The sequence below is a fragment of the Dreissena polymorpha genome, chromosome 1 (genome assembly GCF_020536995.1).
Source record: "Dreissena polymorpha isolate Duluth1 chromosome 1, UMN_Dpol_1.0, whole genome shotgun sequence".
Taxonomy (NCBI): Eukaryota; Metazoa; Mollusca; class Bivalvia; order Myida; family Dreissenidae; genus Dreissena; species Dreissena polymorpha.
The window spans coordinates 11,327,053-11,351,257 of NC_068355.1; the positions used below are offsets into that span (position 1 = coordinate 11,327,053).

The following is a 24,205-nucleotide window of genomic DNA, read 5'->3' on the forward strand; positions in this document are numbered from 1 at the left end:
ATTTTCTAAAATCTTGTTAGCATATAAGAACATTTTATTGTTCAAAAATTGGTTTTAAAATGCTCTACCAGAAGTTATCAAATTTTCAAAGCTTTGTTGTTGTTTTTTCAATTTGAAAAGAAGATGGCTGTTAGTAAAATACTCACATAAAGTGCAGATTTTTTCTTACACTTCTTTTATAGAAAATTGTATCAAATTTATAACAATTAAACAACAAAATAAAAAATGTACATACAAGATAACGCACCTGTGTGAATTCTCAGATGCACGTAGAGATTGCTTTGGTGTTTTGTGGTGTAGGGGCAGTGAGTGCACTTGAAGTACATGTCACCTTCCCCTGACTTTTTTCTGACCGGACTCTTGCCATGATGCGTGTTCTCAATGTGATTTTCAAGATTTTTCTGCCTTCTAAATGTTCGTTCGCAATATTGACACTTAAGGTAATCTTTCTCGAGCTCAGGTGAGCTAAACTTGCTGTCATACGGGCTCATAAATTTGGAAAACGGAAGCTCAGGTGGACTTGATTGGAAGGGAAACATGGGGAAGCCATTGAACTGCCCGGGCATCCAGCTTCCACCGTGACTGTGAGGTGGGGGAGTCTCTCGCCCAATTTGTTTGATGACAGACTGGCTGTTCTCTTTGTTAGTGTCAGGTTTTGTATTTGCTGGAAGCGGAATGCCGTCTTCATACATGTCATCATCTTCATGGCTGTGATTCTCTTTGTCTACATCAGAATCATGCGCTTTGTTGATGATGTTATTGTTTTCATTTATAGCTTTGTTGTAAAGTGACCGTGCATTGTTCTGGAGGTGTTCCAATGTATTTGATAGTTGCGTTGTTCGAACAGCTAAATCACCATCAACTTCATCCATGCCTTCTTCATTTTGTCCTCTCATAACATATCTCTCTTCTTCTATTTCACTTTCTTCACTATCATAGTCTGTTTCTACTTCTTTCATTCGTCGTACGATATCTTCCAAATTCGGCTTACGTCTTCGTCTCTCACCGCTGATACTAACACTCGGACTGTCAGTGCTGGCACCATCGAAATCAATGTCAGATATGGCCTTAGGACTATGCATTGTTGGACTTTTATCAAGAACAGCTTTGCAAGCGTTCTCAAGGTATGATTCTGCGTTTTTTATTTGTACAGATTCCGATAGTCGTCTTCTTTTAGTGCCAAATTGGGCTGCATCAATTGAGTCGCAAGATTCACTCAATTCCCTCAAACCGTTTATGTCGGAGAAGCTGTGCTTATTTTCATCTTTATGTACTTCTTGTTCAATGTGATTCACCTGCTGTGAGGCGTATTCCTCGCTTGATATTTGAAATCTTGGCTTCTTTGAGACAGGTTCATCAGTTGGAGTCAATGCACCTTCAGGAGGTAAAACTGTACTTTTTTCGCTCAGGTCCAATTTCATCGAATCGTTATTTTGAACAGTATCAGGATGGGGGTCAGGGGTCATTGGACGAAAGTTCATTGACTGATTTTCCACAACCATGTTGCCGTTATAGCTGTTGCTGCGACTGAACACGTATTTTGCAGAGTCGTCTCTCTCTGTTACTTGAGATGCGATCGCAAGGGAACCCGCAGAGGAATTGCGAGGTATGGCGGTCCTAAAACATGATGGGGACTGAATATCCATCATCTTGAAAGCATCTTGAGTAGCGGATGTGTTGGGCTACCTGAAAGTAGAAAGAGAGATTCATGGTAAAATGAAATACAATGATACATGTACTAATAATGTTTTAAATTATATGAGCCTTGTTATGCAAAAATGGGAATTATACCATATGGGACCAGTGTAGCTCTGACTCGCCTGCACATTTGCCCATATGGGACCAGTGTAGCTCTGACTCGCCTGCACATTTGCCCATATGCGACCAGTGTAGCTCTGACTTGCCTGCACATTTGCACAGCCTTGAGGTCAGGAGCTTCCCTGTCCACTATTAAGTCACGCTGAGCCCATATTGTGACTTTATTACAGAAAATTCATATGCAGAGGAATATTTGGAGCTTCATTGTTTGGATATGTCCAAACGCCCATTTTCGCACGACATGGCTAATAGATATGTTCTGTGAAACAGTTTGATCTTTTATATTAGTTAAAAGCAACAAAGCAAGACTTATGGTTTGTGTCATACATTTTTAAAATATATCTTAATGTGCATTATATCGGTGTTTAACTCACTAAAATGAGGTATTTTTGTAAATATAATATTAAACCATCATAAAAACATGTCTGCTACTAATACTATGGAACAACAATTAAAACTTTTATGGAATCTTCTTATTAAAAAACAACAACAACAGCAGCAGCAAACAAAACACGCTTCTTTATCTGACACAATTACATATGAGGCTTAAACAGAGCTTTAAATGGCAAAGGATTTCTCAAAATCTGCAAACTCTGCACTAATAAGGCATCTAATTCCTCTCCCAAAGAATTGGCCCTAACGATGTATTGTTTGACAAATGCTGAAGTTGTTACACTGGAAATATGCCTCTAATTTACATGTTTTGGCAAGATCTGAGAACTTTAAATTTGCAACACAGTAACAATTATTTTGACAGATCTGGTTAAATTCCAGTTGTATTATATTGTTGCGAAAATATAAAAATATTGAGGGCAAAATGGCAGGACCCTGATGTGGTTGGTTCAGACCTGCAGCTGTTATATTTGGAAGGTCAGAAAATGACAACATGAGACAAGTATCTTTTAAGTTACCCTTCACCACTTAGATATGTATTTTGACGCATTTGTAGTCCCATAAAAGGTTAAATGTAATTTAAGGTAGCGCACCCCGATTTAATGATTTCCAGCGATTTCTTCGAAGGTTGAAGAGCCTAATATAAGGTGCCGTAGCCTAGTGGTTAAGGCGATAGACTAGAAATCTTCTGGGATATTTCCGCGCAGATTCGAATCCTGCCAAGACATATACTTTTTTGTGACGCGTTTTATTTCTTTTCTAACGTAATTTGATTTAATATGGCATATAAGCTATGTTTATTGTTAAATATGTTGCAATTTATATGCTCATTCTTCAATTATTAAAATTTAAAAAACATTATGGCTAAATTGGGTGATTTACTGCTGAAAATACGAACCACGCATGTTGCATTTTTATTTCAAAAAGTAAACGGTAAATCTGTCTATTTTTTGGTATTTTTGCTGTATATAGTGTATCTATAAAAACTAAGTTCAAAATATTACTTAAATGATACTATTTTGAATTTTATGACACTTTGTTTTTACCCAACCCAATTTCTACGTGGCCTGAAACCACTAACATTTCATGGCGCTCTTCCATAGATAACAAGTTATAAACAAGAGCACCGCCTTGCGGGTGCAGACCGCTCATCTATTTTCTTTTTAAAGGTGAAGGGACTCTCATTTTCAATCACAAAGGAGGGAGGGGTGGAGTGAAGAGGGGTGCATTGTGTGGGGGTGTGGACATTTATTACATTATCTTCCAAAAATGCGGAAGGTGGGGGGGGGGGTGGGGGTGGGGATTCTTGGGTGCGATGGATGGACGGTATTTCAAACATAAAATAATAAAAATAAATATTTGTGTTTTTTAACCGTTTCAAAAAAAATAGGGGGGGGGGGTGAGGTGGGGGGTATAGTGTGAGGGTGTGGTGGTAATTTGTGAGATGATATTAAAAAAAAAAAAAAAAAAAAAAAAAAATTAGGGGGGGGGGGGGGATTCGGGTGGGGGGAGGGGGGGGTGGGGGGGATTCTTGGGTGCGATGGTTCGACGGTATTTCAAACATAAAATAATCAAAATAAATAGTTTTGTTTTTTAACCGTTTGAAAAAAAAATTTGGGGAGGGGGTGGGGTGGGGGGGGGTTTAGTGTGAGGGTGTGGTGGTCATTTGTGAGATGATGTTAAAAAAAAAAAAAAAAAAAAATAGGGGGGGGATTTTGGGGGGGGGGGGGGGATTTGGGGGGGTGGGAAGGGGGGGCACGGGCGATGGTTTGGGTGGAGTCTATTGTGGTATGTCAGGTAAGAGTAGTTTTGTCAAAGTATCAATCAAATCTAATCATAAATAAAGAAGTTATGGCAATTTTAGCAAAATTTAATAATTTGACCTTGAGAGTCAAGGTCATTCAAAGGTCAAGGTAAAATTCAACTTGCCAGGTACAGTAACCTCATGATAGCATGAAAGTATTTGAAGTTTGAAAGCAATAGCCTTGATACTTAAGAAGTAAAGTGGATCTAAACACAAAATTTAACCATATATTCAAAGTTACTAAGTCAAAAAAGGGCCATAATTCCGTAAAAATGACATCCAGAGTTATGCAACTTGTCCTTTTACTGTACCCTTATGATAGTTTGCGAGTGTTCCAAGTATGAAAGCAATATATATGATACTTTAGGGGTAAAGTGGACCAAAACACAAAACTTAACCAAACTTTCAATTTTCTAAGTATAAAGGGCCCATAATTCCGTCCAAATGCCAGTCAGAGTTACATAACTTTGCCTGCACAGTCCCCTTACGATAGTTAATAAGTGTTGCAAGTATGAAAGCAATAGCTTTGATACTGTAGGAATAAAGTGGACCTAAACACAAAACATAACCAAATTTTCAATTTTCTAAGTATAAAAAGGGCACATAATTCTGTCAAAATGCCAGTCAGAGTTACATCACTTTGCCTGCACAGTCCCCTTATGATAGTTAGTAAGTGTTGCAAGTATGAAAGCAATAGCTTTGATACTTAAGGAATAAAATGGACCTAAACACAAAACTGAACCAAAATTTTCAATTTTCTAAGTATAAAAAGGGAACATAATTCTGTCAAAATGCACGCCAGAGTTATCTAACTTTGCCTGCCCAGTCCCCTCATGATAGTAAGTAAGTGTACCAAGTTTGAATGCAATAGCATTGACACTTTCTGAAAAAAGTGGACCTAAACACAAAACTTAACCAAAATTTTCAATTTTCTAAGTATAAAAAGGGCACATAATTCAGTCAAAATGCACGCCAGAGTTATCTAACTTTGCCTGCCCAGTCCCCTCATGATAGTAAGTAAGTGTACCAAGTTTGAATGCAATAGCATTGATACTTTCTGAGAAAAGTGGACCTAAACGCATAACTTAACCGGACGCCAACGCCGAGGTGATGACAATAGCTCATATTTTTTTTTCAAAAAATAGATGAGCTAAAAATAAATGGCTGTAAAAGAAAACTTTTTTCATCTTGTTTAAACTTTAAACACCTTTTCTGCATCTGTAAACACCATGCAACCGCATGCCTATATTTGGAAATCAGGATAAATTATGGAACTTTCATATAGCCCAGGGGTGCACATAAACTGGACAAAAGCCGAGTGTGGGGGTGGTTTTGAAAAAATCAGTATATTTTTTTTTAAAGCATGGAAAGCCTACCTAAAAATTTGCATGTAGTTCAGTGAAATGATGCTGATTAAGAAAATAATAGATTAGATTATATTTGGATAGGTGCCCATTACCGGTGCGCTACCTTAATACCTTTCTTACTAAATTCAAGTTTCAAAGGCTTCATGTTCAACCCTTAGTTACTGATGAGCAGCAAACAGCATAAAACCTGAACAGACTGTGAGCTACTTACAGGCTGTTCTGGTTTTATGCTGGCTGCAAAAGCCATTTTCACTTTGCTTCTTGTGGGTGAAAGGGATAAATGTGGTATCATTAATAAAGAACCTGTTTCTAGTCTAATTTGGTAAATGGCTCTTCCATTAGTATTAAGATAAGAAAATATCATCTGGTACCCTTACCACAAAACTTACCGACATCAAAGAATTTGAAGAAGGGGTCAAAGAAGAATTTTTTATATGGTATTGTTTATTGATAAATAAAAGCAAAGACAAACATTGTGTTACATGAAGACTGCGCAGATAAATGCATGAGTGATGCATGGATTTGGTGAAAAGAAGTAAAAACAGAAGGTGTAACTAGGGAATTCTTCATCTTATAATTATCTCTGTGGTCTCGCATGCTAAAAGCTTTTGCAAGCAATGAATCCTGTGAACAATAACAGTTGGTTATATTGAAAGTCTAAGTCTAAGAAAAAAATCAAATTTTATTACAGTGCAGTTCTTATTGGGATTCCTAAGCACAATTCATGCAATTGTAGGGTATGAAAACAGGTTTTGTTAATTGCTTAAAGTTAGCAGGCAGTTAGTTCATGTAATGCTTCTCTGTTTTGTCAATATTGGCCCGGGAGTTTGAATATACATTAGACCCTCCCATATATATCTGTATGTCTAGTCTAATGTTTACTCTTTAACAGCAAATTCTCAGTTTATAATTCTTTTATTTAATAAAAAGGTGTTCAAATAGTTTTATAAAGTTTTTGTTTTAATGAATGTAGATTTTGCATATATTACAAAATAATCAAATGTAAGAGGTGGTAAAATTTACAAAACAGGTTCATTTAAATAATTAAAACCAAAAATGAAAATGATGCTCATGTGTATCCCCAGTTCTTAATAACTAGGCATAAGAGGTCCAAATGGTTGTTTATTTGTCAATGAACAATGGTAAATCACAAGCTACTTCCTTAAATATACCATACAAAATACGCATAAAAAACATATTTGCTTTCCCTCAATCGACCAACCTTATAATTCAATTTTAAGCCAAACTAAATATAAATGGGTTTTTCATCCGCCAAACCTAAAAAACAACTTTTTGGGTGGCAAACTTATAAGATATTGTTCTGGACAACCTTAGGAAACAACATATTTTTTATTTAAACAAACTCCCAAAATTGTGAAGCACAATTAAAGACGACAGAAACTCGTAAAAGCATCTTCCACATACTGCCAGAATCATGAAAGAGCAAAAACAACATTGGTCCTTGGAGGGCGAAATAACATGCATACTTTAAGACTTCATAAAACTACATGTATCGGGGGAAAAACGCAACATAAAAACACGCATGTGCAGCGTGCATCATGTAATGAACATAAATTTACAGACAAAATCTTGGTTTTCAATCAATATTGCCTTTCAGAAAGCAAACGTATTTGCACAGTGCAGAATAAAGGTTTTGAATTTTTTTATTTTGCAATTTCAGCTCGAAGAAGGCACCAAATTCCCTTTAGCTCAATTGTGTAAGACTGATAGGAAAAGTTTAAGAATCTGTCAAAAGTGCTTGAGAGAAAATTGCAGATAATGTTGTGTTATTAGATAGCAGACTCAAGATGAGGTGCAGTTGCATAGTCCTTGACGTGTCATTCCAATCATACTATCTGTCATGGGCAAAATTAGGCTTCATGCCATCTGAATCTGTATGTCAATCATCATCATCATCATCATCATCATCATCCGCAGCAGCAGCCTCATCACCACCACCACCTGAATTATGTTAGCACAAACGTTATCATTATCATTATAATCATCACACCATTGCCATTACTAATACCACCATTAGGTGTATCATCATCATCATAATCAACCTTATTCATCATCTCATCATCATCATCATCATTTTCATAATCACCTCATTACAATCAGACATCAACAAAACTTCATCATCATTTTCATTAACTACAATTGCAGGTGCAGCAACTTTCCATGAACAATACCATAATCATTACAACAACAAAAACAGTAGCATAATAGCATCATGATATATTTCCACCCTGCAAATGCAGTTACAAATATTGCTGTAAAAAAACACACTTTTTTTAGTTCTTTCTACAGCAACAAAACATATCATCATCCCACGAACTTTCAACTTTATTCATCCTAAAATCAATATCAAATAACAACAGCAGAACATGTCTCTATGAAGAAGATTTGAATTTCAGCAGTATACTTAAACAAAGGATGGATGGAGTAACTGGGGCCCATGTTTTTCCTATAAATACAGAGCTCTTTTTCCTTAAGTTGCCCCTAACAATCGAAATACCCTGACAGATGGGACCCTACTCCCCTGCGTCAGAACATAAGAGCCTTAAATAGATTGCATTGTATATTAATTTGATGAACTCAGACGCTATATCATCGCTTGATAGCACGTTAAAAATACACCCATCAATAAACCTGCCATTTTCAGGCAGCAATCGTAAAATGACGACTTGGTAACGATGTACCAGAATTGGATACTTTGAAGAAGTAGATCAGCTTACCAATGTCACAGTACTCCGATTATGTTTATGTTCGTCAAAATTAAAGTTTTATAAGAGGCATTTTATTTGTCCCCTACCGGTTTCACCAGAGGGGACCTATGGTTTGCGCTCTGTGAGTCTGTGACACTTTTCTGGATCATGCGATAACTTTAAAAGTTCTTCATATTTTTTCATGAAACTTGAAACATGGATAGATGGCAATATGGACATTATGCACGTCATTTCATTTTGTTCCTACGTCAAAAATTATGGTTGCTATGGAAACAAATAGACTAGAAATACTGCTGAAAAAGGTGGTTTTCTTGATCATGCGATAACTTTAAAAGTTCTTCTTATTTTTTCATGAAACTTGCAAAATGGATAGATGGCAATATGGACATTAAGCACGTCATTTCATTTTGTTCCTAAGTCAAAAATTGTGGTTGCTATGGTAACCAAAAAATAAAATTCTGACAATGGTGGAATTTCTCACAATGGTGGAGCTGGTAGGGGACTATATTGCTTGACAATAGCCTTGCTCTATATGGTAACATAATTTAATATATTTTAGATCTGTTGTGCGTTCTGCATTTCTAACATATAAAAGTAGGATTGTTTGATCCTACATGGTATATTACTTTCAGATATGAGTGATCACTGAATCAAAGGAATTTAAAAATATTGTCTTCAAAACAGAGATATATCGTATTAAATTCCGTGTTTTGACAAAACTCAATCATTCAGAGACCATTATCAAAAACAAGAAAACAAGCATCAGTAGCTAATACATCATATGGTACTTTACTTGTGTAATTAAAATATTAAGTTTCAATAAAAAATAATGTATAGTTTTCAAAAATGATAAATGGCTTATTTTGAACTTATTCAAATTACAATTCATGCATTTTTAAGTTCTCTTTAGCTCTTTTGGGTATTATACGGTGTTAAAAAAGAAACGGCATTCGAATAATGATCCATAATTTTATTATATTGAAGTTCAGTTGAACCATAATTTTGACATAATATAGATACAAATTACAAAGTTTTCCAAACTATAATGAGATGTTGTATGCTTTATGTGAAGATTAACACACTTAAAAACAATCAAATACAATAATTTATAGACTGATTAATCATCAAAGTAATTAAGCAACTAAATGATTTATTTAATTTATTTTTAATTAACTGAGTTTCTTCTCTTCTTACAAGACGCTTCTTTATGTTAGAGAACGATATTTTCAAGAAATACATTTCCCCTATATTGCCCCATCTATATATAGAAACCCTTCATGCAGACCCTTTTAATGAAGATATCTTGAGGTCTGCTGCAACTGGCATGACATTATTGATTATTTGTAGACCCATTCTTTGTCACCATGTTTAGATGGACATAACTCCATGTTTTGTCTGTAGAGGAAATGTATCCAATGTCTACAGATACTTCCCCATCTCACTGTCATAGGTCGGATCTCTCACTTGGGATTTTAAAGGGGCCTTTGCACAGATTTCGGCATGTTTTGAAGTTTGTCATGAAATGCTTTATATTGATAAATGTAAACATTAAATTTTAAAAGCTCCAGTAAAAAATCAAAAATAAAATTTAAAAAAGGAAAAAAAAGTAGCCGCAGCAGGGCTCGAACCATTGACCCCCGGAATCCTGAAGTAAAAAAGCATTAGCCAACCGAGCTATCCTGCCAAGCATACATAAAATGAGTATTTTATACGTTATATAAGCAATCTTTGTAGTTTCACAGATTTAAACGACAACAACAGAACTCTCCAAATTATTCAATCGTTTCGCGTTGCAACGCTTTATAATTTTTAGGTTTTTAAATCGTCAAAAGATGCATATAATGGCTATATTAGAACATGGTATTAATGTTCAGTAATACAGTTTCCTCACAAATATCATAACTAAACCGAAATTTTGCGAATCTGAAACAATTTTTTTCAATTTTGTCAATTTACCACACCGTTAAAAGATCCCTTTAATGCATGTACAGGTGTTATATCTAAAGGCACACCGTTGCTTTTTTGCATGATTAATTCAATAAACAAACTGTCCAATAATTTGCTTTGGATGTCAGTCATTCAGTACTATTCATCTGTCCACTAAATGTGACATTATACAAAGTTAACTATAAACTGAATAAAAATAAAATATCTTCATTTAATAAAAATAAAATCATTTAATAATACTAGGGTATTTTGAAACCCATTGCATACAAGCTAAAGTTTAGTTATCAATATTTATAATAAGTTATCTTTAGTTTTACTGTGATGATTTATGCAAACCAAAAACAGAATTTTATCTGATCTTTAGTTTATATTAAGTCATAAGTTCATTTAAATTTCATATCTTACCCTTTACCCACAGTACAAAGATCATTCATATATATAGATAAATAAAATATGCTATTTTTCTCTAGTTATGGAAACCATGTGTGAAATAAAATAGTTATGTTGTTATTTTTTTCCATGAGGAACTTTGCACTTGTCTTCAGACAATCAATAGCGCATAAACTTTCAATTTATTTTGTGAAGCTGCACACAAAACTTCACATAATCTTCACATTTGTTTGACTTATGTTGACATTGGTTGCCTTCAATTCAATTAAAAATGCCTGAAAAATTGTGAACATGGTCATTTTAACATCAAAAATAGATTGTTTCTCTGTTTATCACTGGCACCAGAAATTATGATCAATGGGAAGCAGATACTAGCTGTACAATGAAATTTATCTTTGATTTTTTTTAATGAATTTATCATAGTTTCTGAAGAAATTAAGCTCATCCAATGAATGTATCATTCTTTACTATGATTTTAGCTCACTTGCACTTAAAAAAAAAAGAAAGAAAGTCAAAACAGCAAAATTATGACTCATAGCTCTAAATAAGAAGGGCACAAACGTCATTTGAATAAATAACTATATTATTATTCACATTTTAACATTGCAGGATAGGCTATTAACTTGTTCTTTATCTATCAATACATTCCAAATAATGATCTAAAATAAAGGTAAGCCAATAACAAAGACAAATTCTCACCTGATTACAAGGATTCAATACATCACTTACAAGCGTATAATAATGTTAATGGTAATGTAATCTCTGAAAAAGAAATTGTGTCACTTATCGTTTAGCATATACGTTTACAAATTGAAATAGTTAACTTCTGAATGAAAACTTACAAATCCGGTATGCATGATCACAATTTTATTTTCAGATTATCACTAATATTGAGATCAGGGAACAGCATTTGTGCATTTTGAAATATTTAGTTAAACCTTGGTTTGAAACAAGATGTGTTTGTGAAACACAATGTCCCCCTATATGATGTTTGACCTTGTAGGATGACCTTGACATTGTGAAGGATGACCTTGACCTTTCACCACTCAAAATGTGCAGCTCCATGAGATACACATGCATGCCAAATATCAAGTTGCTATCTTCAATATTGCAAAAGTATTCATAAAATAAGCGATTTGGGCCACATATATTTGATCTCTGACCTTGAAGGATGACCTTGACCTTGACCTTTCACCACTCAAAATGTGCAGCTCCATGACATGCACTTGCATGCCAAATATCAAGTTGCTATCTTCAATATTGCAAAAGTATTTATAAAATAAGCGATTAGGGCCACATTTATTTGACCTCTGACCTTGAAGGATGACCTTGACCTTTCACCACTCAAAATGTGCAGCTCCACGAGATACACATGCATGCCAAATATCAAGTTGCTATCATCAATATTGCAAAAGTATTCATAAAATGAGCGATTTTGGCCACATATATTTGACCTCTGACCTTGAAGGATGACCTTGACCTTGACCTTTCACCACTCAAAATGTGCAGCTTCATGAGATACACATGCATGCCAAATATGAAGTTGCTATCTTCAATATAGCAAAAGTTATTGCAAAATGTTAAAGTTGGCGCAAACAGACAGACAGACAGACCAACAGACCAACAGACAGGGCAAAAACAATATGTCCCCCACTACTATAGTGGGGGACATAAAAAAAAACATGCTGTGATAATAACCAAGGGAATCACAAATATTCTGATTAGATTTTTTCAATTGTATTCAGCTAGATTACATTTAAAGCACACAACTAAATGAAGGCAACTATATAGATGGCAATCATATTGAGTATACAATGAAGGCAACTATATAGATGGCAATCATATTGAGTATACAATAAAGGCAACTATATAGATGGCAATCATATTGAGTATACAATGAAGGCAACTATATAGATGGCAATAATATTGAGAATACAAGAAAAGACGTATACTTTAAATAGGATTTTTTGAAAATAACATGTTGGTACCATATCGTTTAAAAATGTAGTTGGGCAATGTATTTTTTTTAAACATATTATTTATGCGCTACTAAAAAGGGCATTAAAACTGCAATACCTGTAACTTCCTTAAATGCAATTGCTATGAATACAATAAATTCTTGCTATAACTAGTTCAAACCAATTTGTGTTCCACAGAAAAAATCAGTTTTCGAAAAAATTTCATTTCGCAGCATGACATTCTTTCTCTACCAAGAAAAAGCACAATGTGATGGATTTTAGGCATGTCCAGAACAAAAGACAAACTTTGTAATAATTATTGAACAAACAATTGATATGGAATTTTGATAACCATTGATTTATTAGCTTGCTGTACTATTTATACAAAGTAATTAACACTGATGATTCCGGGCCCGTATTCACCAACCGATTCTTAGACTTAAGAATAAAGAATAGACTTAGAACCAAGAAAAATGTGTTCAGTGTTTGAATATATACAGGCCTTTACTGGTAATTATGTCATAAACAAAATGTTCTTTATGAAGAATAATATAGACAGAAATGTTTACTGCAGAGTTTGACTCAAAATTAAAGAAATTATTGAAAATTCTAATTTAAAGAATTTTCTTTATTCTTAGACTTAAGTCTAAGAATTGTTTGGTGAATACGGGCCCAGTACATTCTAATTTGCCATTGACATTAAAGTGTTTTTTTTTATGTTGTATTAGCAAGAGATAATTAAAAATTATTGTTTTGACCAAATTTGTGCAACTTATTTCAGTAAGTAAAAATATATTGCTTTAACAAAAACAATATAAATATTAAACTTAATTAATTTAAAATACATAATTTAAATAAATAACATTCACCTAACCTATATATAACAAGCCATTTTGTTAATGACAATTTCACTTGAATGTATCATATCAGTCTTATTAAAATACAATTAAATTATAATAAATCTTAATAAATAAAATATATATGAGCTATTTAACTGTACCTTTTGTTCCAACTATACTTTCCAATATATTATGTATTAGTGTTTATTACTTCAACACCTTCTATCTACAGAAGCATCTATATTTCAATTGATTTGTCTCAAACTTTTAAACTTTTTCAGATGGCCAGTTACAGCATCCCTAAGACCAGCTAAGCAGTATATCATTAAGAAAGCTGATCTCTGATTGGTCCACTGACCGATGGACTATACATCAATCACCAATGAAAAGCAGGTTAACAATAATTTTGACATCCTAACCCAATGTTACCAAAGTCCATGTAATGTTTAAGTAACATTGAAGTTTTAATGCCCAGTAAAAAGTAACAAAACCTGGAATCCATCCTTCTATAACCTACAAACCCATGTTCAGATAATGAATGGAGACAAAGGTCTTTGAAAAGTTATTTGAATTTGATTAGGAATAGAAGTAAAGACAAATACTGACTTCTTAGATAACTGATGCTGGTCAAAGCCCAAGGGGACCCATATAGCTGCCACTGGCATTTTGGTTCCTCTGTACGCTTAGGTATAAATCGGTTTATCAAGCTAAACTGCAGTCCCTCTGGAATATTAATTTTGAATGTTTAACTTCTTTGTTATAGGGATGGTTTTCTGCCAGATGGATTCACAATTGTGATTCCCTTATGTTTGTTATTACATTCTTTAAGGCTGAAAGGCATACAAAGATCAATTAATTTGGCCATCCTTCTATATAGAGGATTGACATGAGAATTGTTGTAAGTATTTATTATACAATGTTAACAGCATATCAAAAAATTTCCTTTCAATTTGAGATTTCCTTGAATATCATGTAAATACTCAAGCAGTTATTTAAATTAATTGTTGACACCATATGACATAATCAGTGCAATGCATAACATTAAAACTGGTCAAAATAAAATAAAAATACATAGAAAATAAATTTCAACCATATGATTATGAAAATAACAGACATTGAAAATTGCTACGCTCAAACATCACATCTACAAATTAAAATGCATTTCCTTCCCAGGCTAAATTGAATGATGATAGAGAAAAACCTACCGGCCAAAACCAACAAAACCCCTAAAATCCCTTTAATAACAATTTAGAACATCCCACCATTAAAATTGTTTGACCACAAAAGGTTGACCCTAGGTGCAGGGAAGTATCCGAGTTCAAAAGGTCTAAGTCAATCAATTGACATTTGCATTTCCAGAGTGTAACTATTATCTATTCACCACAGAGGTATCAAAGGGGTCTTGCTAACAATAGCCTGGACAATGTGCAATTCCTTACAGCAGTTGTCATATTAAGTTACATTTGTTGTACCACAGGCCATCCTTTTCAATGAGATCCCAACATCCCACCACTTCATTGTGGCGGGAAACCCATCTACCTTCTACAGTTCTATATACATGCACATCTATTTCGACTGGAAGATCTTATGCAGCATGCTCCCAGGAGATTTGGATGAAATTAAAAATGGCCACCAAGCTTGAAAGATGTGCTAAAACAGACACTGAAGCTGATAATGTGAGTCCTGTTATGTAATTTGCTTGAGACTGGCTGCGGTCAAATGTCTACATTGTAATTTCCAGGGAAACAAGGGGCAAGTAAACAGATAATCATGACAGATTTTAAGGGGTCACATTTGGGCTAGATACATGAACTGATTGATGGATGGGGAAGCCAAATTGAGGTGAAACCATCTGCTGGATAAGTCAGATAACATTGCAGAACAAGTGGCCATTCAGTAGGTGTAAGATATTTTTAATTTTACCTTTCCCTGCTCAGAAACAACATGAAAATGGCTATGTGCAACCAGCATAGAACCAGAACAGCCTGGAGTATTACTCACAGTCTGTTCAGATTTTATCTGTTTGCTGCTCATCAGTATGGTAGAATTGGAAATAAAGGCTTCAAATTTTTAATCTTATAAGAAAAGTCTTAATATTAATTCGGTTTTATTAAGGACCACACATGCATTAAAGTGTATTTGAGTGGTACAGGTACATGGTTAAATTTAAGCTGTCAAAATGTATACCAAAATCACTTGTATTTGTTATTGTTTTCATAATTAAAAGTAATAAATACAAAAATATACAGCAGATTTGAAAAACAACAACACAAAACACACAAGGAAGAAAAAAAAATCAAAGATTAAAAAGCACCACAATATTTGTTGGGATGATTCTTCAACATTTTGTTAACATGTTGCATTTAAGGTGACGGGTGATAAAGATTCATGGTTTCATATTAAATTAATTAATTAAATTGAAGAAAATATATTGGCATTGTTTGGATTCAAGAACTGCAATTTTTATAACAAAAAAGATTTTCACTCCATTAATATTTTGAAAAAACAAAACAACTTATAGATGACCATGTCAAACCAGGAAATTATCATAATTTAAAAATGAGTACATAAAGAAAGAGTAATTTTCAAAAAGTGATTAGCAGACAGTATCTTAAATTCTTATCAGCAAATCAGATTACAGCATGAAAATCAGGTGACCAATCAGAATGCAGATAGTTTCAAATCAGCATCCAGATGAACCTAGAAGTGAAAAAAGCCTGGCAAGAACAAGTAGATAGTGTAGCAACAATTGAGGCCCTATTTCAACCCCTATTTCTGACCATTGTCCACAAAAATGGGCGGAGAGAGATTCACACAACCCCTTTATTTTGAATGTCTTGCAAGTAAAGATACCCTGTTGATCGTTGGACATAAGCCATCAACCTGTATTGTCAATAATTGAATGTACTAAAGTGCTGTCATTTGTTCATCTTTAGGTCAGTTTTGGACAACTTCCTTTCAAAACGCAATTACACGCAAATTAGCATAATCAATTTGAAAATGTGATGTGAAAAATTAGATCCACTTCAAATTGAAAAACATAAAATATACAGCCACAAAAGGAAGATTCATCAGCATTAACACTAAATGGCACAACACGTATAATTTCTGTCTTCACAGCATTTATCCTGGTAATGTCCACTATTAATGGCAAGTCATGAAGGAGTTTTTACTTTTTTACTAATCATCGGTTTGAATACTTCTGTGGTAACAACTGACCACTCATTTGAATTATTTGGAGATTTTATTTAATTTTAATGCATTTTTCACTTTTCATCATGCTCAGCATGAATTTAGAATAGAAGAACATTGACAGTATCAGTTTCCTTTAAAAGAGGGGATGTTCTTCTTTAAGTAGCATAAAAGCGGTAACCAAATGATCATTTTTATCTGTTGAAACAAATTTTACACAATTCATCAAACGTAATTCATCATTTTCATGACAAGATATTATGTGTGACGTTTTAGCATTTTAATTAAATGTATTTTTGAAATATTGGAATAATACTCTGTAAATAATTAATTTACAAATGTAATTTACATGAATAATAATACTTTTGACAAATGATTATCATGGGCACCATTTGGTGTGAATACAAAGTCACATGGGATCATTTAATTTGCTAATTTTTGCGGTTGAAATCACATAATGAAAACAAACGTCTGTTTTTGGTTATACAATGATTTCATATATTAAAACACATATATAAACATTTTAAAAGCATTTGATAAAGACGTACCTTTTTTGGATAAAAAAAAATCTCTTACATATTTTAAATCATAAATAAAACATGTCTGCCAAAAAAGACTGGAAGTTTTGTCACAGATATGAACATTTAATGAGAGATAATGGCTGGGCAGTCATTAATTATTTAAACTGATCACCAAATTGTGGTTTAAAAAGTCATAAACACAACAGGGGTAGCAGATAAATAAAAAATGAGCAAAGTTGATAAGTGCAAAAAATGTAAATGGCTTGGGATGATGCTGATCTGACTAAAATTACATGGTAAATGCATACAAATAAGCAAAAGTATAGAAATGTATTGTTAATTGTAATTTGTCAAAAACATTTATATCATTTGCATATCCAATAAACTTCATCCAACAATATTTTATATACTTTACATAAGATAATTATACAACAGAGATGAGTATAATAATTATATATTCAAATGAGCCAAAAATGGCCAGACAGATAATATTGAGACATAACCGGCGGCTGCATGTACATGATGAGTAAACGTTACTGCCCACTGGTATGCAGTTTCTAAAATTGAAGTCATCAAGCCAAGTGCAAAATGAAACCTATCCTCAACCTGTGAGTTAGAATATAATAAATTAACCACCCCTTGTACGCCAAACACCATATTGGCATATGTTCACACAAGACTTGTAAGTCTTTCTTACTTTAAACAAGAGCTGTCCCCATAGGATGACATATGCCCCCGAAAAACGCTTTTTCGAAACCTAAACGAAGATTTCAAAACCTAATCGCGGACCCTAAGTTCAAGCTCAAGGTCATAGGTGTCAAAATTTCTGTGCGTTTGGAAAGGCCTTGTCCATTTACACATGTATACCAAATATGAAGGTTACATCTGAAGCGACATAGAAGTTATGAGCATTTTTTTAAACCTAAACGCAAAATGTGACAAACTTTCAGACAGACAGACAGACGGACGGAAATGCAATCACCCTACCTTTGGGGGGGGGGGGGGGCATAAAAAGCAACCATCTGGGAATCAGGCAAAGCTTTGCTCACATTTATACAGGCATTCTTAGACTAGCACTACGTGCCCATATCTTACTTCATGTCTTCCTTCCTTCATCAAATACAAAATGAAGCCAAGCCTTATCTGATCATGTTTAAACAAGGCTACTCCAGATTCTAATAGTGGCAGCCATGCAAACACACTCCACTACCATCTGCCTGGGTCCACAATCCTGCCTCCCCATCTACCTTTCACAATAAATAGGTAATTAATAAGCAAGCGGGACAGGCAGGAAAATCAATGCTGGGCAAATATTATATTTGATGTATCAGGGCACAGAATATTGATAAGGTTTAATCACTAGATAAATTCATCCAGGACAAATCTAAACAGCCTCAAAAGGCTGCGTTTCCCGGCCCAGCTTTAGTTGTACCAGTCTATATAATTATTGATGGAATTATTCAGTGTTAATCGAGAGCGTATTGCGTTCTGGAATATGATACTATATAATGGATGTCATATTTATGTTTAATGACTGGATGGAATTAATACAACCTATTTGCTATCCCTATCAATAAATCATAATGAAAAGCCTTATAATGTTTAACATAATGCAATCAAAAGTCCCTTCTCTTAGAGTTAAAAATTGAAGCATTCATTAATATCGACTATTTTTCCTTCAGTACAAAATGTCTACAAAAGATACATGACACAATGACTGATAAATAATTCATATTTCATGACCCTTCTCTTTATAATTATAAACCCCTTAAACTATTTAATATAGAATATTTATTTTATCTTGCATATATTTGTTTAAAGAACTTGATACAAATGGAATTAATACTTTCGCTACTTGGTATAATGAATGGAGAATAATTGCTCAAGAAACGAAAGGATCAATGATTAATTTTAACTAAATTCTGATTATTTTACTGCTTTCATCGTTTGACTTTTGAATACCTGGTATCTTTCCTTTTTTTAATATTTGAGGAGTGGGGATTGAAACAAAAGAAAAATGTATTTAAATAAAAGATAGTTGTAATCAACCCCTTACAGTTAACAGCTGTTTGGTGGTATTGATAGGCTGGCATTATTATATTAATAAATTGGTGGTGTCTAACCTAACCTGAATGGCAAGTTAAAACAAATGATTCTTCTTACTTTAATAATGTCGTTGTTTGCTAATAAAAAATTCAATCATACAGAAAGTGATCCCTATTAACAGAAAGCCAACTAAAAAAAGCAATTAGATAGACAGAATACCAGATTATCTGTGATTTATATAGTGTAATATTCTTTAACATTTTATCTAGTAGACTAGTAATCAAACGGACTGTCAGATCTATCAATATATGCATTAGCAAATTGAATTTATCCACATTTTACATTAATAATGCAATGCAATCATAGATTCTTAATTACAAAAAATATAATCCGTTGTTTTCGCAATGAATACCGTATAAATGAAATTACGCAAAACCAATTATCTGAACCTGAAATCAAGCTGTTGCTGCAAAGCATAAATAAAATAACGGGACCGATCAGGGAAGATGATTTCAAAATGTCACCTATATACACTCAATCCTAAAGTGTTTGTTTTTTCAATATTTAAAAGAAGAGAAAACAAAGTGCATTATTTTAAATTGAAATTGTATGTAGTTAACCCTTTGCATGCTGGGAAATTTGTCGTCTGTTAAAATGTTGTCTGCTGAATTTCTAAAATTAGCATTTTCTTCCATTTTTTTTTAAAGAATACAATCAGAATAGCAAACAGTTTGGATCCTGATGAGACGCCATGTTCTGTGGCGTCTCATCTGGATCCAAACTGTTTGCAAAAGCCGTCAAAATTCGGTTCAAGCACTGAAAGAGGTAGTTCAGTTGGAGGGTCTGGATATGGATAAACACATTGGTTTCTACCTTTAGTGGCCTCTGATTAAATATAACAATTAACAAACCAACTTGGCAGCAAATAATAAAATATAAATTGATACCCAAGTGGTATGTACAAGGTCAATGAAATATGTATTTGCAAGTGTTATTTCCTGCTTGTCAGTTCATATACACAATCTTTATTACAAATATATATATTTAGTCATTTCGCATGCAATTGCTTTTTTTACTTTTGAGCTGCACTCGGTGAAAATCTGCACAGGCTAATAAGGGAAGACACTTTCCGCTTTTATGGTATTTATTTGTCTTAAGATTTCTTCCTGGCGGAAATCATGTTTCGGTGGAATTGTATTAAAGCCCCTTTTCACAGAGCACGTCCAATTTGTAAAAGGCTTAAACTCAATTTTTCCACATGTCAAAACTGTTCTTGTTTTTCAGGCGACAATGAATTGGTTTGTCCCAACATTCATCTAAACTTAACAACTTTTGGAAATAAAACAAAATTTCCTACAAAAAATAAATAAATATATGATTTACAAGTTAATTTTTATTTTCTATTTACATTATAAATCAACAAGAAACCGTCGGAGACGGGTGATGCTCCCCAAAGTTTTTTTTGTCACAATATTGCACTATATATTCAGATAAAAGAAAACGTCTTGAGGGGCATAACTTTGGACAAAATAATACGATTGATGGTTTAGCAACTTAAAAATTTCAAAGGGCCATAACTCTCTAAATACATCATCTAACCAGAACCCACTAATAACATGTGCATCTCCTCAAGGTAGTTAAGCTTCCCATAAAGCTTCATTGAAGTCCAGTCAGTAGTTGGGGAGAAATAGCCTGGACAAGAATTGCACTATATGTACAGTTTATAGAAAATTTCAAAGGGCCATAACTCTGTGAAAAATCATCCGACCATAACCGGCTGATAATATGCACATCTCCTGTTGGTAGTGAAGCTTCCCATTAAGTTTCATTGAATTCCCATGATAAGTTGCTGAGAAATAGCTCGGACAAGAATGGCATTATATGTACAATGGAAAACTTCAAAGGACCATAACTCTGTGAAAAATCATCTGACCATAACCGGCTGATAATATGCACATCTCCTGTTGGTAGTGAAGCTTTCCATAAAGTTTGATTGAATTCCCGTAATAAGTTGCTGAGAAATAGCTCGGACAAGAATGGCATTATATGTAAAATGGAAAATTTCAAAGGACCATAACTCTATGAAAAATAATACGACCAGAACCGGCTGATAATATGCACATCTCCTCTTGGTAGTGAAGCTTCCCATAAAGTTTCATTGAATTCTGGTCATAAGTTGCTGAGAAATAGCCCAAACAAGAATTGCATGATATGTACAGTTAATGGAAAATTTTAAAGGGCCATAACTCTGTGAAAAATAATCCGACCAGAACAGGCTGATAATATGCACATCTCCTCTTGGTAGTGAAGCTTCCCATAAAGTTTAATTGAATTCCGGTCATTAGTTGCTAAAAAATAGTCCGGACAAAAATTGTGCACGGACGGACGGACACATGGACGGACGAAGCGGCGACTATATGCTCCCCCCAAAACTTTTTTGGGGGGATCATAATAAAAAGTATTAACAATTCCTAAATGATTTTACTTCAGTGAACATTCCTTTGTTTTTAAGTTAATTTCTTTTATCAGTGGGATTGATATTTACATTATTGGATAAATCTGTTAAATATCCATTTGTTCTCATGTTCTTTAATGACTATAATTGATATACCATGTTCCGTACATATGAATTCTAGGCCCATTTAATAATATCAATAACTTATCTACATTTCTTTTGATCAATGAAAACTCCTAACAGGTTTCATCCAATCTAGCGACATTAAATAACAATTTTACAATAAGCACAGACTTGAGTTACATACGTACAACGATAAAAACCATAATCATGTTGAACGAAGAGACTGAATTTCATAGGTTTGTCGATTACCAAACAGGAGCATTATGTATTAAACTGGTATTGAGTACAGATCTGAACTCGTTTGATCTCATGTAAAATATATTAATCAACAATATTCAATCAAACTAAGTGATGATGAGAATGTCTTTTAGGTGAAATAAAACTGTACATTTTGTGTTATTTTTTGTGTGTATTTGTACTATTCTTTTCTTACTACTATACCTTGTCTACCACTTCATTTGAATATACATTTTGAATTTAAAATGGAATTTGTTTATTTTTCATTTTAAATACTGTCTTCGAGATTTTGTCAATTAAATTTGTATTGTAAATGAATTGTGAATCCTAATAGGCAAGAATTATCAATACTTTAAAAATAAAATCATATACAAGTATTTACAATTAAGTTCAATATAAAACAAGATAAGTTTGTGAAACACTATGTCCCCCCCCCATATATTTGACCTTTGACCTTGAAGGATGACCTTGACCTTTCAACACTCAAAATGTGCAGCTCCATGAGATACACATGCATGCCAAATATGAAGTTGCTATCTTCAATGTTGCAAAAGTTATGGCAAATGTTAAATTTTGACGATTTTGACCCATATTTTTTACCTTTATCCTTGAGGGATGACCTTGACCTTTCACTGCTAAAATATGTAGCTCCATGAGATACACATGCATGCCAAATATGAAGTTGCTATCTTCAATATTGCAAAAGTTATGGCAAATGTTAAAGTCTGACGCAAACCAACAAACCAACAAACAAACCAACAAACAGGGCAAAAACAATATGTTCCCCAGTATATACTGGGGAACATAAAAAAAACATACACAAACAACACACAAAGTAATTATTTTAGCATTAATTGGTATTTATCATTTAGAACTTACTACATGTATTATGCAATATGAATAACACTGCAATTATTTACAAGTACTAATTACAACTTTGAATTGTAGCGTCACGATCAATCAAGCAAAATTGGGAGTGCATCAAAACAATTAAATTTTCCTTTGAATGTAATATACAATTTTAAATAACCAGTTTTATTCATTGTTAAGTAAAATAACATAACGCTTTTTGACATCAAATATTTAGTGCAAATTCTTAATAACAGTTTATGAAAATCCGTGGCTGAAAATTTAAGAGCTCCTAAATTATACTAAGTTTAACCTAATAATTGCATCTTGGCCCCTAGCTTTCTGCTCTTGACTATAATTTCGTAACAGAAGGACCATCTTCAATCCCCTGGCAACCGAATATTACCAACAATACCCACAATACACCTACTTCCTGTCTCATCAGCTGTCGCTACATTCGCAAGATGACGATAAATAATAGTCACAAACGGTGGGAAAAACTAATTTACCCATGTTAAACAAAGGTACAACTTTTTAAGACACCAATTATCCTGTCACAAAAATCTACCAGACTCCTTGAAATCAAGACAATCAACTCCCTGCACCAGTTGTATACATACAAACGGACATTTTATTTCTTTTATTTCACGTCAATGATTGGCAAGGAGTAACTGCCATTCGCGTTTGCAGGCAGCTGATTTTGATGAATTCACGACACTGGAGAACCTAATTGTCATCTTCTACATACATTGTCTTTAAAAGTAACGCCCTCAAACAATCCTAACTCCACACGCTGCAATAAATACTTTGTAACTATTGTTGTTATTTAGTGGGCTGTCAACTTACGCTAATTTTTACGCGGCTTTAAAATCTGATTTTCAAATAACTACTCTGTATTGTTGCCAAGTACCTATTGTTGTTCGGTGAAGCTAAGAAGAAGATCTACCAACTTACAGAAGTAAGACATTAATTATAAGATTAACTTTCAGCACATTTGAAGGGGGTTTAATTCAAAATGTTGGCATCTAGGCATTTTGTCATGAAAGTACATTGTGGAACACTCAAAACCGGATAGTGAATAAATAGAAATATCGTCCTGTCTTAAAGCTTTTATTACAAGCAATTGGTTTTAAATGAAAATGTAGAACTGTAATAATATTACTTCTACTGCACTATAAGTAACCATTAAGGCAACTTAGCTTCTATAACCACTACTTCTATTACTGCTCAATTAGATTGAAATATAATTATTTTCCTAAAATGTAAATGAACATATGGCCAAGTTTTTTTTGGAATAAGAAATGAACATTTGGCCAAAGTGTTTTTTGGACTAAGAAATGACCACGAGAAAAGAACTATAGTAGGTAAAAACAATGAGGACTACTTTTGGATCCATGTAATGCAAAAATGGGTATTATGCCAAATGCGGCCTGTGTAGCTCCAGACCAGCCTGCAGAGCCTTGTCAGGAGCTACCTTGTCTGCTAAGGAACCAGGAAGCCTTGCAAGACTTAAGAGAAGACAGCATAGCTCCTCCTT

General features: G+C 33.7%; 1 protein-coding gene across 4 annotated transcripts in view; it reads right to left on the reverse strand.

The window, feature by feature from the left end:
- Positions 1–24,205, reverse strand: part of LOC127871050 (uncharacterized) — a 77,941-nt gene that overhangs the window by 9,522 nt on the left and 44,214 nt on the right. For 3 of the 4 annotated variants that reach the window (XM_052413678.1, XM_052413692.1, XM_052413686.1), the window contains exon 3: positions 236–1,686. In XM_052413678.1, coding sequence (XP_052269638.1) covers positions 236–1,649 — 1,414 coding nt within the window. In that variant the 5' untranslated portion in view covers positions 1,650–1,686. The remainder of the gene's footprint in view (positions 1–235; positions 1,687–24,205) is intronic. The other variant, XM_052413698.1, reaches the window with a different exon arrangement.